The 18,555-nt window shown below is 45.9% G+C and overlaps 1 protein-coding gene across 1 annotated transcript; it reads right to left on the reverse strand.

Moving 5' to 3' along the window:
* Positions 1 to 16,548: 16,548 nt before the first annotated feature.
* On the reverse strand, positions 16,549 to 17,263 carry LOC123451091. Its single transcript, XM_045128101.1, has one exon. The coding sequence runs from the start codon at positions 17,128 to 17,130 to the stop codon at positions 16,663 to 16,665; it is 468 nt and encodes a 155-aa protein (XP_044984036.1). The 5' UTR covers positions 17,131 to 17,263; the 3' UTR covers positions 16,549 to 16,662.
* Positions 17,264 to 18,555: the final 1,292 nt, after the last annotated feature.

Raw genomic sequence — 18,555 nt, forward strand, 5'->3', positions numbered from 1 at the left:
CCATGAGTTTTCACGAGGTCACCGTAACGGGGCCCCGAAATTCCCCGAACATTCGTAACGCCCTGGGTCCCAAAATCAGTGAGTAATAGCATAGAAAACTAGCCAGAATGAATAAAATCTATGAGTTGTGACGAGGTCCCCATAACCGGTCCCCGGAGTTCGTTGAACGTTTGTAGCGCCTATGACCTAGAATCACTGGGTAGTATCATAAAAACTAACAAGAATGGACAAAATCTGAAAGTATTGACGAGGTCCACGTAACCGGTCCCCGAAGTTCGCGGAATGTGCGGATCGCCCCGGGACCCAAAATCAGTGAGTAATAGCATAGAAAACTGACCACAATGGACCAAATCTGCGAGTTTTGACAATGTCCCCATAACCCGACCCTGAAGTTCCAGAACGTTCGGATCCCCCTGGGAGATAAAATCAGTGAGTAAAAGCATAGCAAACTGGCCAGAATGGACCAAATTTGCGAGTTTTGACGAGGTCCCCGTACCTGATCCCCTAAGTTTTCCGAACGTTTGTAGGGCCACGGGACCCAGAATGAGTGAGTAATATCAAGAAAACTGGCCAGAATGGACCAAATCTGCGAGTTTTGACAAGGTCCCCGTAACCCGACCCCAAAGTTCCCCAAACATTCGGATCCCGTCGGGACCCAAAACCAGTGAGTAAGAGCATAGAAAACTGGCCAGAATGGACCAAATGTGCGAGTTTTGACGAGGTCCACGTAACCGGTCCCTGAAGTTTCTCGAACATTTGTAGCACCACGGGACCCAGAATTAGTGAGTAATAGCGTTGAAAACTGGCCAAAATGGACCAAGTCTGCGAGTTTTCACAAGGTCCCCGTAACCAGACCCCGATGTTCGCAGAACGTTCGGATCGCCTCGGGAACAAACATCAGTGAGTAATAGCATAGAAAACTTGTCAGAATGGACCAAATCTGCGAGTTTTGACAATGTCCCCATAACCTAACCCCGAAGTTCTCTGAACGGTCGGATCACCCCGGGACCCAAAATTAGTGAGTAAGAGAATGGAAAACTGGCTAGAATGGACCAGATCTGCGAGTTTTGATGAGGTCCCCGTAACCGGTCCCCGAAGTTTCCCGAACGTTTGTAGCGCCATGGGACCCCGAATTAGTGAGTAATAGCATACAAAACTGGCTAGAATGGACCAAATCTATGAGTTTTCATGACAAAATCTGCGAGTTGTGACGAAGTCCCCATAACCGGTCCCCGGAGTTCATTGAACATTTGTAGCTCTCCGGGACCTAGAATCAGTGAGTAATAGCATAGAAAACTAGCAAGAATGGACCAAATTCGTGAATTTTGACAAGGTCCTCGTAACCGGTGCCCGAAGTTCGCCAAATGTTTGGATCGCCGCGGGGTCAAAAAACAGTGAGTAATAGCATAGAAAACTGGACAGAATGGACCAAATTTGTGAGTTTTGACAATGTTCCCCATAACCCAACCCTAAAGTTCCTAAACATTCGGATCGCCTCGGGTCCCAAAATCAGTGAGTAATAGCATAGAAAACTGACCAGAATGGACCAAATCAACGAGTTTTGTCGAGGTCCCTGTAACCGGTCCCCGAAGTTTCCCGAACGTTTGTAGCGCCACGGAACCCACAATTAGTGAGTAATAGCATAGAAAACTGGCCAGAATGGACCAAATATGTGAGTTTTCAAGAGGTCACCGTAACCAGACCCCGAAGTTCCCCGAAAGTTTGTATCGCCCTGGGTGCCAAAATCAATGAGTAATAGCATAGAAAACTTACCGGAATGGACAAATCTGAGAGTTGTGACGAGGTCCCCGTAACCGGTCCACGAAGTTCGTGGAACGTTTGTAGCGCCCCGGGACCAAGAATGAGTCACTAATAGCATAGAAAACTAGCAAGAATGGACAAAATCTGCGAGTTTTGACAATGTCCCCATAACCCGACCCCGAAGTTCCCCGAACGTTCGGAATACCCCGGACTCAAAATCAGTGTGTAAAAGCATAGAAAACTCGCCAGAATGGACCAAATCTACGAGTTTTGACGAGGTCCCCGTAACCGGTCCCAGAAGTTTTCCGAATATTTGTAGCACCACGGGCCCCAGAATCAGTGAGTAATATCATAGAAAACTGGCCAGAATGGACCAAATCTGTGAGTTTTCACGAGGTCACCGTAACCGGACCCCGAAGTTCCCCGAACTTTCGTAACGCCCCGGGTACCAAAATTAGCGAGTATTGTTTTCCCTTCCTATGCTAATTGATTCTTGTTCCCATAATTTGTTTGATGACAAAATACTTGAGCATAGGAAGTGGGTTAGACTTAAGTATGCTTGCCATGTGATTTATGATGCTTTGTTTATGTTTCAATTATTTACCTTTATGCGAGCATCACTGAAATCGTTATGCCTAGCTAGGGGCGTTAAACAATAGCGCTTGTTGGGAGGCAACCCAATATTATTTGTTTTTCTTTTGTTTTTCTTTATGTTTTTGAGTGCTACAGATATTATTACCTGTGTAATAATTGTTATTTCTTGTTTTAGTTAGTGTTTGAGCCAAGTAAAACCTTTGGGATAGTTTATGGTGTTTGCAAGTTGATTTTGCTGAAAAACAGAATCTTTCGCTCTCAGTACAGGAATTGTATAAATTCACTGGAACATGATTTTGATCTAAATTTATTACACAAGATTGGCTTGCAAATTTACCAGATTGTCCTAATTTTCATAATTTTTGGAGGTACAGAAGTATTCGAAGTAAACATATTTGTACAGACTGTTCTGTTTTTGACAGATTCTTATTTCTTTGTGTTGTTTGCTTATTTTGATGAATCTATGCGTTGTATCAGTGGGTATGAACCATTGATAAGTCGGAATTCAGTAAATATTACATCAATATACATAAATAATGAGTTCACAATAGTACCTAAAGTGGTGATTTATTTTTCTTATACTAACGGATCTCATGAGTTTTCTGTTGAGTTTTGTGTTGTGAAGTTTTCAAGTTTTGGGTAAAGATTTGATGGAATATGGAATAAAGAGTGGCAAAATCCTAAGATTGGGGATACCAAGTCACCCCAAGTCACATTCAAGGATACCAAAGAGCCTAAGCTTGGGGATGCCCCGGAAGGCATCCCCTCTTTCGTCTTCAATCCATCGGTAAATTTACTTGACGCTATATTTTTATTCACCACATGATATGTGTTTTGCTTGGAGCATATTGTATGATATGAGTCTTTAATTTTTAGTTTGCCACAATCATCCTTTCTGCACACATCTTTTGAGAGATAAAGACACACTGAATCGTGAATTTATTAGAATACTCTTTATGCTTCACTTATATCTTTTGAGCTAGGCAATGTTGCTTTAGTACTTCACTTATATCTTTCAGAGCACGGCGATGTTGCAGAATTATTAAAATATCGTACCTCACTTATATTATTTTGAGAGTTCTTTAAACAGCATAGTAATTGGTTTAGGTTATGAATTTAGTCCTAATATAATAGGCATCCAAGAGGGATATAATAAAAACTTTCATATTAAGTGCATTGAATATGCTGAGAAGTTTGATTCCTTCCATATAGTTTTGAGGTGTGAAGATGGTAATATGAGAGACATGCTAGTAAGTAATTGTGAATTAGAAAAAATACTTGTGTTGAAGCTTGTGATTCCCATAGCATGCACGTATGGTGAACCGTTATGTGATGAAGTTGGAGCATGACTTGTTTAATGATTGTCAACCTTTGTATGGAGGTCGGGATCGCACCGTGGTTAAATCCTACCAACCCTTCCCCTAGGAGCATGCGTCTAATACTTTGCTTCAATAACTAATAGGCTTTTGCAATACGTATGTGAGTTCTTTATGACTAATGTTGAGTTCATGGATTATGCGCACTCTCACCCTTCCACCTTTGCTAGCCTCTCTAGTACCGTGCAACTTTCTCCGGTACATTAAACCCACCTTCCTCAAAACATCCACCATATAGTTTCCTCAAAATAGCCACCATACCTACCTATTATGGCATTTTCATAGCCATTCCGAGATATATTGCCATGCAACACCACCGTCCTGTTTTTTTATGACACGCACCATCACTTCCATATTGCTTTTAGAGTCATACTTTGTTCTAGCTATCGAGTTGTAATCTTTGAGTTGTAAGTTGATAAAAGTGTGATGATTTGCATTATTAGAGCATTGTCTCGTGTGAGAAAAGGATGATGGAAGCTATGATTCCCTCACAAGTTGGGATGAGTATCCGTACTTTACAAAAAATAAAAGAGGCCAACGAAGCCCATAAAAAATAAAAGAGGCCAAATAAGCCCACCAAAAAAAGAAAAAAAAAAGAAAAAAATGAGAGAAAGAGAGAAGGGACAATGCTACTATCTTTTTCCACACTTTTGCTTCAAAGTAGCACCATGTTCTTCAAAGAGAGTCTCCTACTAGTGGAATTACATATTTTGCACGACCACTTAGTTTTCTTTTTGAGCTTCATATACTTATATCTCTAGTGCATTTGTTGCATGTCAATCCCTACTCACTCACATTAATTTCTATTGATGGGCATCTCCATAGCCCAGTGATATCCCTAGTTGATGAGAGACTATCTTCTCCTGTTTCTTTTGCAACCTCCATCACATTCTATTTCACCTATAGTGCTATATCCATGGCTCACGCTCATGTATTGCGTGAGAGTTGAAAAGGTTTGAGAACATAAAAAGTGTGAAACAATTGCTTGATTTTCATCGGGGTTGTGCATGATTTAGATACTTTGTGTAGTGAAGATGGAGCATAGCCAGACCATATGATTTCGTAGGGATAGCTTTCTAAGACCATGCTATTCCGAAAGGAAGCAATTACCTTACTAGTATGCTTGAAGTATTATTGTTTTTATGTCAATATAGACTTTTGTTTTGAGTCTTATGGATGTGAATATTCATGCCACAATAGAGATATTACATGGATAAATATGTTAGGTAGCATTCTACATCAAAAATTCTATTTTTATCATTTACCTACTCGATGACGAGCAGGAATTAAGCTTGGGGATGTTGATACGTCTCCAACGTATCTATAATTTTTTATTGTTCCATGCTATTATATTATCTGTTTTGGATGTTTTATATGCATTTATATGTTGTTTATATTATTTTTGGGACTAACCTATTAATCTAGAGCCTAGTGCCAGTTTCTGTGACATAGTAGGGGTAGCAAGGCACGTATTGTATTGTTCTCATCAAGGATAAAAAGATGTGGTTTTCATCATATTGCTTGAGTTTATCCCTCTACATCATGTCATCTTACTTAATGTGTTACTCTGTTCTTCATGAACTTAATACTCTAGATGCAGGCAGGAGTCGGTCGATGTGTGGAGTAATAGTAGTAGATGCAGAATCGTTTCGGTCTACTTGATACGGACGTGATGCCTATATGCATAATCATTGCGTTTGATATCTTCATAATTATTCGCTTTTCTATCAATTGCTCGACGGTAATTTTTTCACCCACCGTATTATTTTCCTACATGAGAGAAGCCTCTAGTGAAACCTATGTCCCCCGGGTCTATTTTCCATAATATATTTTCAGAACTATGAACCAAAAATACCTTGCTGCAATTTATTTACTTTTGTTTTACTTTCAGATCTATCACTATTTTATATCTATATCTATCAGATCTTATCCTTGCAAATAACTCCGAAGGGATTGACAACCCCTTTATAGCGTTAGGTGCAAGTGTTTGATTATTTGTGTAGGTACTACTATTGGAGGCTTGCTAAGTTCGTCCTACTGGATTGATACCTTGGTTCTCAACAAACTGAGGGAAATACTTATCTACTTCGCTGCATCACCCTTTCCTCTTCAAGGGAAAACCAACGCAAGCTCAAGAGGTAGCAAGGCCTCACAAATTATGAAGAAAGAAGAAATGTGCCTGAAGGAGTTCAATGGAAGATCATGAAAATCTAACTCGTAGTAGAACATCAGGCCCGTGACAAAGGGGTGGAGTGGGAAGCCAAGCCCCCGTATGAAGTGGGGAACGAACACCACTCTTTCGCCCAGCCTTGGAGTGGGCACCACGTGACCTTCCCCCCACGCACGGTGAGCGATATCTGGCAAAAGATAGCCAGCTTCCTTCAGCTCCTGGATGTCTTTGTCGGAGATGCCCGAGATCTCCCACTTGTCGTGAGAACCTGATCCAGCCATGGCTGGGTTTGGGGGAGGACGCATGGGAGAGGATGGAAAGCGAAATGAATCTGGGCGCTTGGAAGCTAGGATGGGACGGGGTCGAGAATGCTTGTGGCTGCTCTATGAATTTTTTCCGTTTTATGAGGGGCGCTCAACCAAGGGTTCCCGTTTATTGCGTTGTAGACTCGACCACTCCCCGAAACGACCGCGCCGGTGAACGCGCATGGGATTGCCCAGACCATTTACCGATATCCCCTTAAACATGGGGCACGATCTCCATGATTGACAAGATGTGCCTATGTGAAAGCGGCCTTGAACCATGAATCAAGTTTTTGTCATAACTGATTATTGCGACCTTTCTTCAAACTGGCTGTCATATGAGGAATTGTTCACACTCAGGTCTTTTGGCCTTCTCATTAACCAGTGCCTTTTTTAAAGGCATGACATCGCCGAATGACCAAGTTTAAAACCAGCCAAATATGAGGGGAACTTGCCTCGCAAGCCGATTACTCTCGAGCTACCGAAGACCAAATACATAGGCATTGGATGCTAGTTTGGGATTACTGAGGGAGTCCGGGATTAAGGGGTCCTTGGGCAGTCGGGCTGTTGTCCATAGCCGACCTAATGGGTTGCATTATTGAAGATGAGTCTACATGACGATGTCGTAAGAAAGTAGGAAACCTCCAAAGACTCGATTGTTGTCCAAGTTGTGTAGGCTAGATCATTGGCACATTTACCCCTGGCTCAGGTCGGTTGTATGTAACCCTAGGGGCCCCTGGTATCTATATAAACTAGAGGGTTTCCTCCGCATAGGCAGGTTGAGTCATCTAGGGTTTTGCTCGTAGTATCTCAAGGTAGATCAACTCTCTAATCCTCATAGACCATCAATATAATCAAGCAGGGTGTAGGTTTTAGCTCCTCGAGAGGGCCCAAACTGTTGGGTAACGTAGCATAAATTCAAAATTTTCCTACGCATATTCAGATCTTCCTATGGAGATACCAGCAACGAGAGAGGGGTAAGAGCATCTTCAGACCTTTCAAGATCGCTAAGCGGAAGCGTTACTAGAACGCGGTTGATGGAGTCGTACTCGCAGCGATTCGGATCACTGTGTGATTCCGATCTAGTGCCGAACTATGGCACCTCCGCGTTCAACACACGTGCAGCCCGGTGACGTCTCCCGAACCTTGATCCAGCAAGGAGGACGGAGAGGTTGGGGAAGAACTCCAACAGCACGACGGCGTGGTGTCGATGGAGAGACGAGGTCTCCCGGCAGGGCTTCGCCAAGCATCGGCAGAGAGGAGGAGGAAGTAGGGCAGGGTTGCGCTGAGGGAGAGGCAAAAGTCTGTCTCCCAAGGGCCAAAACCCCTCTCTATTTATAGGAGGATGGGGAGGGGCTGCGCCACCCCTAGGGTTCCCTCCCTAGGGGCCGGCGGCCACCAGATGGGAAAGGGGGGGGCGGCTAGGGTGGGGAGGGGTGGCGCACCACCTGGTGGGCCTTAGGCCCACCTGGCTTAGGGTTTGCCCCCCCCCCTTTTCTCTCCCCCACGCATTGGGCTGAGTGGGGAGGCGCACCAACCCACCTAGGGGCTGGTTCCCTTCCCCACTTGGCCCACCTTACCTCCTAGGGTCGTTGCCCCCCTTCGGTGGTCCCGATGGTCCCGGTACGTTACCGGTGATGCTTGAAACACTTCCGGTATCCGAAACCATCCGTCATGTATATCAATCTTTACCTCCGGACCGTTCCGGAGCTCGTCGTGACGTCCGGGATCTTTACCTCCGGACCATTCTGGGCAACCTCGTATAACAATTCCCTATAACCCTAGCGTCATCAAACCTTAAGTGTGTAGACCCTACGGGTTCGGGAGACAGGCAAACATGACCGAGACACCTCTCCGGCCAATAACCATCAGCGGGGTCTGGATACCCATGGTGGCTCCCACTTTCTCCACGATGATCTCATCGGATGAACCACGATGTCAAGGATTCAATCAATCCCGTATACAATTCCCTTTGTTTGTCGGTATAGAACTTTCCCGAGATTCGATCGTCGGTATACCAATACCTTGTTCAATCTCGTTACCGGTAAGTCTCTTTACTCGTTCCGTAGCACGTCATCGTGTGACTAACTCCTTAGTCACATTGAGCTCATGATGATGTTCTACCGAGTGGGCCTAGAGATACCTCTCCGTCACATGGAGTGACAAATCCCGATCTCGATTTGTACCAACCCAACAGACACTTTCGGAGATACCCGTAGTGCACCTTTATAGTCACCCAGTTACGTTTTGACGTTTGATACACCCAAAGCACTCCTACGGTATCCGGGAGTTGCACAATCTCACGGTCGAAGGAAAAGATACTTGACATTAGAATAGCTTTAGCATACGAACAATACGATCTAGTGCTATGCTTAGGATTGGGTCTTGTCCATCACATCATTCTCCCCATGATGTGATCCCGTTATCAATGACATTTAATGCCCATGATCAGGAAACCATGATCATCTATTGACTAACGAGCTAGCCAACTAGAGGCTTGCTAGGGACACTTTGTGATCTATTTATTCACACATGTATTACTGTTTCCTGTTAATACAATTATAGCATGAACAATAGACGATTATCATGAACAAGGAAATATGATAATAACCATTTTATTATTGCCTCTAGGGCATATTTCCAACAGTCTCCCACTTGCACTAGAGTCAATAATCTAGTTACATTATGATGTATCGAACACCCATAGCATTGTGGTGTTGATCATGTTTTGCTCGTGGAAGAGGTTTAGTCAACGGGTCTGCAATATTCAGATCCGTGTGTACTTTACAAATATCTATCACTCCACTCTGGACATGGTCCTGGATGGAGTTGTAGCGGCGTTTGATGTGCTTCGTCTTCCGGTGAAACCTGGGCTCCTTGGCTATGGCAATGGCCCTAGTGTTGTGACAGAAGAGTGTCATTGGACCCGACGCACTTGGAACCACTCCAAGGTCAGTGATGAGCTCCTTCATCCAAATTCCTTCATGAGCTGCTTCTGAAGCAGCTATGTACTCCGCTTCACATGTAGATGCTGCCACGACTTCTTGCTTGCTGCTGCACCAGCTCACTGCCCCACCATTCAACACATATACGTATCCGGTCTGTGACTTAGAGTCATCCGGATCTGTGTTGCACTAGCGTCGACGTAACCCTTTACGACGAGCTCTTCTTCACCTCCATAAACGAGAAACATTTCCTTAGTCCTTTTCATGTACTTAAGGATATTCTTGACCGTTGTCCAGTGTTCCATACCGGGATCACTTTGGTACCTCCCTACCAAACTTATGGCAAGGTTTATATCAGGTCTGGTACACAACATGGCATACATTAGAGAGCCCACGGCTGATGCGTAGGGGACAGAACTCCTCTTCTCTCTATCTGCTGTCGTGGTCGGCGACTGAGTCTTACTCAATCTCATACCTTGCAAAACTGGCAAGAACCCCTTCTTTGAGTTTTCCATATTGAACTTCTTCAATACTTGTCAAGGTATGTACTTTGCGAAAGACCTATGAGGCATCTCGATCTATCTCTATAGATCTTGATGCCTAATATGTATGCAGCTTGTCCAAGGTCCTTCATTGAAAAACTCTTGTTCAAATAGGCCTTTATGCTCTCCAACATTTCTGTATTGTTCCCCATCAATAATATGTCATCCACATATAGTATGATGAAAGCTACAGAGCTCCCACTTACTTTCTTGTACAGACAGGCTTCTCTGTAAACCTGTATGAACCCAAACGCTTTAATCACCTCATTAAAGCGAATGTTCCAACTCCGAGATGCTTGCACCAGCCCATAGATGGAGCGTTGGAGCTTGCACACTTTGTTAGCACTCTTAGGGTCGACAAAACCTTCTGGTTGCATCATATACAACTCTTCCTCGAGGTTCCCGTTAAGGAACGTTGTTTTGACGTCCATTTGCCAAATTTCATAATCATAAAAGGTGGCAATTGCTAACATGATTCGGACTGATTTCAGCTTCGCTACGGGAGAGAAAGTCTCTTCGTAGTCAACTCCTTGAATTTGTCGAAAACCCTTTGCGACAAGTCGAGCTTTGTAAACGGTTACATTATCGTTTGCATCAGTCTTCTTCTTGAAGATCCATTTATTTTCGATGGCTCGCCGGTCATCGGGCAAGTCCATCGAAGTCCATACTTCGTTCTCATACATGGATCCTATCTCGGATTTCATAGCCTCAAGCCATTTGTTGGAATCCGGGCCCGCCACCACTTCTTCATAGTTCGAAGGTTCACCGTTGTCTAACAACATGATTTCCATCACAGGGTTGCCGTACCACTCTGGTGCGGAGCGTGCCCTTGTGGACCTTCGCGGTTTAGTAGTAACTTGATCCGAAGCTTCATGATCATCATCATTAACTTCCTCTTCAGTCGGTGTAGGCGCCACAGGAACAACTTCCCGCGCTGCGCTACTATCCTGTTCGAGAGGGGGTGTAATTACCTCATCAAGTTCTACCTTCCTCCCACTTACTTCTTTCGAGAGAAACTCTTTCTCTAGAAAGGATCCGTTCATGGCAACAAAGGTTTTACCTTCGGATCTAAGATAGAAGGTATACCCAATAGTTTCCTTAGGGTATCCTATGAATACGCATTTCTACGCTTTGGGTTCGAGCTTTTCTGGTTGAAGTTTCTTCACATAAGCATCACAGCCCCAAACTTTAAGAAACGACAACTTAGGTTTCTGGCCAAACCGTAGTTCATATGGTGTCGTCTCAACGGATTTAGACGGTGCCCTATTTAAAGTGAATGATGTAGTTTCTAATGCGTATCCCCAAAATGATAGCGGTAAGTCGGTAAGAGACATCATAGATCGTACCATATCTAATAAAGTGCGATTACGACGTTCAGACACTCCGTTGCGTTGAGGTGTGTCAGGCGGCGTCAGTTGTGAAACGATTCCACACTTCCTTAGGTGTGTGCCAAACTCGTGACTCAAATATTCTCCTCCACGATCAGATCGTAGGCACTTGATTTTTCTGTCACGTTGATTCTCGACCTCACTCTGAAATTCCTTGAACTTTCCAAATGTCTCAGATTTGTGCTTCATCAAGTAGATATACCCATACCTACTCAAATCATCGGTGAGAGTGAGAACATAACGATATCCACCGCGAGCTTCAACGTTCATTGGACCACACACATCAATATGTATTATTTCCAATAAGTCGGTTGCTCTCTCCATTATACCTGAGAATGGAGTCTTAGTCATCTTGCCCATGAGGCACGGTTCGCATGTGTCAAATGATTCAAAATCAAGAGACTCTAATAGTCCATCAGTATGGAGCTTCTTCATGCGCTTAACGCCGATATGACCAAGGCGGCAGTGCCACAAGTATGTGGGACTACCATTATCAACTTTACATCTTTTGGTACTCACACTATGAATATGTGTAACATCACGATCGAGATTCATCAAGAATAAACCATTCACCACCGGAGCATGACCATAAAACATATCACTCATGTAAATAGAACAACCATTATTCTATGACTTAAATGAGTAGCCGTCTCGCATTAACCAAGACCCTGATACAATGTTCATGCTTAAAGCTGGTACTAAATAACAATTATTAAGGTTTAAAACTAATCCCGACGGTAGATGTAGAGGTAGCGTGCCGACGGCGATCATATCGACCTTTGAACCATTCCTGACGCGCATCGTCACCTCGTCCTTGGCCAGTCTTCGCTTATTCCGCGGTTCCTGCTTTGAGTTGCAAATGTGAGCAACGGCACCAGTATCAAATACCCAGGAGCTACTACGAGCGCTGGTAAGGTACACATCAATAACATGTATATCACATATACCTTTAACGTTGCCGGCCTTCTTGTCCGCTAAGTATTTGGGGCAGTTCCGCTTCCAGTGACCTTTTCCCTTGCAATAGAAGCACTCAGTCTCAGGCTTGGGTCCATTCTTTTTCTTCTTCCCGGCATCTGGCTTACCGGGCGCGGCAACAGCTTTGTCGTCTTTCTTGAAGTTCTTCTTACCCTTGCCCTTCTTGAAACTAGTGGTCTTGTTGACCATCAACACTTGATGCTCTTTCTTGATTTCTACTTCTGCAGACTTGAGCATCGAGTACAACTCAGGAATGGTCTTCTCCATCCCTTGCATGTTGTAGTTAAGTACAAAGCCTTTGTAGCTTGGTGGGAGAGACTGGAGGATTCTGTCAATTATAGCATCATCCGGAAGTTCGACTCCAAGTGAAGTCAGACGACCGTGTAACCCAGACATTTTGAGTATGTGCTCACTGACAGAACTGTTCTCCTCCATCTTACAGCTAAAGAACTTGTCGGAGACTTCATATCTCTCGACACGGGCATGAGCTTGAAAAACTAGCTTCAGCTCCTGGAACATCTCATATGCTCCGTGTTGCTCAAAACGCCTTTGGAGCCCCGTTTCTAAACTGTATAACATGCCACACCTAACCAGAGAGTAGTCATCACTCCGCGTTTGCCAGACTTTCAGAATGTCCTGGGCTGCTGCGGGAGCAGGAGGGTCACCTAGCGGCGCATCAAGGACATAAGCCTTTTTAGCTGCTTCAAGGATGAGCTTCAAGTTGCGAACCCAGTCCGCATAGTTGCTACCATCATCTTTCAGCTTGTTTTTCTCTAGGAATGCGTTGAAATTGAGGTTGACGTTGGCCATCTACAATATTTATAAAGACAAACCTTTTAGACTAAGTTCATGACAATTAAGTTCACTTAATAAAATTAAGTATGAACTCCCACTTAAATCGACATCCCTCTAGTCATCTAAGTGATACATGATCCATGTTGACTAACCCGTGTCCGATCATCACGTGAGACGGACTAGTCACCATGGTGAGCAACTTCATGCTGATCGTATTCAACCATACGACTCATGTTCGACCTTTCGGTCTCTTGTATTCGAGGTCATGTCTGTACATGCTAAGCTCGTCGAGTCAACCTAGGTGTTTTGCGTGTGTAAATCTGGCTTACACCCGTTGTATGCGAACGTTAGAATCTATCACACCCGATCATCACGTGGTGCTTCGAGACAACGAACCTTCGCAACGGTGCACACTTAGGGGAATACGTTCTCGAAATTTTAAGAGGGATCATCTTATTATGCTACCGTCGTTCTAAGCAATAAGATGTAAAACATGATAAACATCACAATGCAATCATATAGTGACATGATATGGCCATTATCATCTTTGCTCTTTCGATCTCCATCTTCAGGCATCGCATGATCATCATCGTCACCGGCGTGACACCATGATCTCCATCATCATGATCTCCATCATCGTGTCTCCGTGAAGTCGTCACGCCAACTACTACTGTCACTACTACTATAGCTAACCGTTAGCAATGAAGTAAAAGTAGTAAGCACATGGCGTTGCATCTCATAAAATAAATTAAGACAACTCCTATGGCTCCTGCCGGTTGTCATACTGATCGACATGCAAGTCGTGAAACCTATTACAATAACATGATCATCTCATACATCATACATGCAACATTACAACTTTGGCCATATCACATCACATGTCAAACCCTGCAAAAACAAGTTAGACGTCCTCTAATTGTTGTTGCAAGTTTTACGTGGCTGATTTGGGTTTCTAGCAAGAACGCCTTCTTACCTACGTGACAGCCACAACGATGATATGCCAAAGCTATTTACCCTTCATAAGGACCCTTTTCATCAAATCCAATCCGACTAGAGTAGGAGAGACAGACACCCGCTAGCCACCTTTATGCACGGTGTGCATGTCTGTCGGTGGAACCAGTCTCACGTAAGCGTACGTGTAAAGTCGGTCCGGGCCGCTTCATCCCACAATACCGCCGGAAATGAATAAGACTAGTAGCGGCAAGCAAATTGACACATCATCGCCCACAACTTTTGTGTTCTACTCGTGCATAGAATCTACGCATAGAAAACCTGGCTCGGATGCCACTGTTGGGTAACGTAGCATAAATTCAAAATTTTCCTACGCATATTCAGATCTTCCTATGGAGAGACCATCAACGAGAGAGGGGTAAGAGCATCTTCATACCTTTGAAGATCGCTAGGCGAAAGCGTTACTAGAACGCGGTTGATGGAGTCGTACTCGCAGCGATTCGGATCGCGGTGTGATTCCGACCTAGTGCCGAACTACGGCACCTCCGCGTTCAACACACGTGCAGCCCGGTGACGTCTCCCGAACCTTGATCCAGCAAGGAGGAGGGAGAGGTTGGGGAAGAACTCCAGCAGCACGACGGCGTGGTGTCGATGGAGAGACGAGGTCTCCCGGCAGGGCTTCGCCAAGCACTGGCAGAGAGGAGGAGGAAGTAGGGCAGGGCTGCGCTGAGGGAGAGGCAAAAGTCTGTCTCCCAAGGGCCAAAACCCCTCTCTATTTACAGGAGAAGGGGGAGGGGCTGCGCCACCCCTAGGGTTCCCTCCCTAGGGGCCGGCGGCCACCAGATGGGAAAGGGGGGGCGGCGGCTAGGGTGGGGAGGGGTGGCGCACCACGTGGTGGGCCTTAGGCCCACCTAGCTTAGGGTTTGCCCCCCCTTTTCTCTCCCCCACGCATTGGGCTGAGTGGGGAGGCGCACCAGCCCACCTAGGGGCTGGTTCCCTTCCGCACTTGGCCCACCTTACCTCCCGGGGTCGTTGCCCCCCTTCGGTGGACCCCCGGGGCCACCTCCGGTGGTCCCGGTGGTCCCGGTACGTTACCGGTGATGCCCGAAACACTTCCGGTATCCGAAACCATCCGTCTTGTATATCAATCTTTACCTCCGGACCATTCCGGAGCTCCTCGTGACGTCCGAGATCTCATCCGGGACTCCGAACAACTTTCAGTAACGTCGTATAACAATTCCCTATAACCCTAGCGTCATCGAACCTTAAGTGTGTAGACCCTACGGGTTCGGGAGACAGGCAGACATGACCGAGACACCTCTCCGGCCAATAACCATCAGCGGGTTCTGGATACCCATGGTGGCTCCCACTTGCTCCACGATGATCTCATCGGATGAACCACGATGTCAAGGAATCAATCAATCCCGTATACAATTCCCTTTGTCTGTCGGTATAGAACTTGCCCGAGATTCGATCGTCGGTATACCAATACCTTGTTCAATCTCGTTACCGATAAGTCTCTTTACTCGTTCCGTAGCACGTCATCGTGTGACTAACTCCTTAGTCACATTGAGCTCATGATGATGTTCTACCGAGTGGGCCTAGAGATACCTCTCCGTCACACGGAGTGACAAATCCCGATCTCGATTCGTACCAACCCAACAGACACTTTCGGAGGTACCCGTAGTGCACCTTTATAGTCACCCAGTTACGTTGTGACGTTTGATACACCCAAAGCACTCCTACGGTATCCGGGAGTTGCACAATCTCATGGTCGAAGAAAAAGATACTTGACATTAGAAAAGCTTTAGCATAAGAACAATACGATCTAGTGCTATGCTTAGGATTGGGTCTTGTCCATCACATCATTCTCCCAATGATGTGATCCCGTTATCAATGACATCTAATGCCCATGATCAGGAAACCATGATCATCTATTGACTAACGAGCTAGCCAACTAGAGGCTTGCTACGGACACTTTGTGATCTATTTATTCACACATGTATTACTGTTTCCTGTTAATACAGTTATAGCATGAACAATAGACGATTATCATGAACAAGGAAATATGATAATAACCATTTTATTATTGCCTCTAGGGCATATTTCCAACACGAACCTGGGTAAATGTTATCTCCTTCGTCTCTTGCAACCCATCGATCCAAGATCCACAGTTCGGGATCCCCTACCTGAGATCCGCCGATTTTGACACCGACGGTTACTTCGTAACCACCAAAGATAACTATCTTATTTACCACCATGTTCATCACACGATCACATGAGTGATCAACCATCATCAATAATACCAACGTGATCACCACAAGATCACCTCATAAGAATACCATTGTGATCATCTCGCTACCACATAAATATCAACCAACTTCTTTCCTCAACGAACGATAGTTGTTCATTATTTAGGTTATTATTATTTATGTTGACCCATAGTGTGACCTACTACGAAATGTGTCCATGACCGAGGATGCGGCTATCGATAGTTTCTACACTCTCTAAAGGTTAGTACATCGTACCAACCCCGCAATGACCTGATGTTGGGTCCGGTGGCGCTCCTCCCCGCCGTCGACTACCTCGTCTCTGTTAGGATTAGATATTAACTGCCTATGGCAGTTAACTTTTTGCCCAAAACCATACCGTCCAGTACAAACGCTATCAAGTGTAACAGATGCCTGTTCACCCCGAACAGGCGCCTCCACGCAACAGGCGCCTCCTACAGGCGTCATCTCTCTTGTAACCGACGCTGCTAAGAGGCAGCAATCCATGTATAAATACCCTATTGATGATCAATGAAGAAATCAGTTGATTCCATTCCTTTTTCATTCGTTACACGTTCTCAGCCACGCTAGCTCTACCAAGAGCAATCACCGGAGAAGGAAGGACCAAGAAAAGGAAGGCAAGATGGCAAGAAACTTGCCAGACATCGCAGACATCGCATCCGCGTTTGTTCGCTTCCTGCAAAGCGAGAACCGCCGCCCGTTCTTCGCCCGTCACCGTCGTCTTCGTCGCTTCGGCAACATCTTCCGCCGCCATGGCCGCGGGGCCGTCTTCCATCGCCGTACCGACGGCAGAGGCCTTCGCCACCGCTCCGGAATAGGTGGCCGTCGTCGCCCCTTCGTGTGGAACCGCCATAGCCACGGCCGCCGTCACCATGGCAACCCACGCCAGGCCTTCGCGCCTCGCACTGGACGCGGTGCTCAGGCTGTCGCTCTGAATGCCCACGGTCTTCAAGCGGCACCTCCAAGCCCGCCTGCTCCTCTGCAACCGGCGTTCCAGATACCGCCGATGGATTGGCTCCTCGGCGGGCCAGCGGGCCCATTACTCGACGAAGAAGATGATTTCGTCGCCGCCCTCGCACCACCGCCGTACCCAGCGTACTTCCATGGCGCCATCTTCAACCCGCCGACGCCGTCCACCGAACTCGAAGAGTACGAGTTCCCGCCGGGGTACGGTCCGGATGCGTACATGGATATTCCGACCCCGACGCCGGCGCAAAAGTGACGAGGACCCGGAGCACTTCATGCCGCCGGGATTCGGTCCTGTCCCTGGACTCGACTCGCCGCCACCGGTCGTGGAAGCCGGCGCACCCCTCACTGCAGCGCCATTCGCCTTCGACCTCAACATCGAGGTCGAGCCCGAGGACGAGGAGACAGACGCTCTCGTCGGTGTCGCGCCTCTCGCCTTGGACTTCAACGTCAAAGTCGATCCCAAGGACGAGGAGACTGGCGCTCCAATCGTTACCGCGCCTTCCATCTTCGACCTACAGGTCAAGGTCGAGCTCGAGAACGAGGAGTCGTTTGTTGCGACTCTGGCCTCACCTCCGGCTCAGGCAACGCAGCAGTCTGGGCCACCGTCGCCGCCACCGGAAGCACGCCGCCTCCTGCGCCGATTCGCTGCGGCAATGGCCTCCCGCCAGCCCGGTTTCTGTGCAGGCACATGGGACCCCGCCTCTCTTGGCTTCTCCGGTGAGGATGAGCGCGGTGGGAGTTCCTCGCGTCGCTGGTGATGCGACTGAGCAGCCATGGAGGTCTCCGCCTGTGCCAGTCAGAAGATTAGGGATGGATGGGTCCGTCCTATCTATTCTTTCCTTATCCCACCGGCAGCCAGGCTGTCCCTTTTTCTAGACTCTGCTAGGCCCATCTGCATGCGTGTGACAGCAGCAAAATTTATTTGTTTAATATCCCATACATGAGCTATCGATCAATCAAGTAACACTAGTACTTGTCATGTTTAGATTGTGCAGCTCTGTGTAGTTACATAATGTACTCAGTTATTGTGTATATTGATGTGTTAGACAAATGATTATATGTTCAATGCGTTTGCATTTTGCAATCCCTATAACATATACAAATGGTACAATAATATTGTTTTTGCAATTGAGATTTTTATTTCTTGCAAATAAAAATCAATTCATCTTAATTGAGCCTTTGGCTTGATATAAGCAAGAATTGATATGCAAAATTCTAAGTGTTGTTTTTCAAATTGATGTTTTGGGATCACAAGGTAGTGTGTAGATCTACTGCTTTGCAGATTATCACCACTATTGATAATGCCTACATTTTGTCGTTTCGACATTATGATTGTTTTACAAAGTGCTCTCCCACATATTTTACTAAGTCATGACACAAGGCATTACGAGTGAGTCTACTGACTTCATCAGATTATACTCCCTAGTGTTGCGAGATCTAGTCCATTTTGGAGATTATCTTCAAGGTGTCATATTTAGCAATTTGAGATTCACATT

This window comes from Hordeum vulgare, chromosome 4H (genome assembly GCF_904849725.1).
Source record: "Hordeum vulgare subsp. vulgare chromosome 4H, MorexV3_pseudomolecules_assembly, whole genome shotgun sequence".
NCBI classification, from domain to species: domain Eukaryota; kingdom Viridiplantae; phylum Streptophyta; class Magnoliopsida; order Poales; family Poaceae; genus Hordeum; species Hordeum vulgare.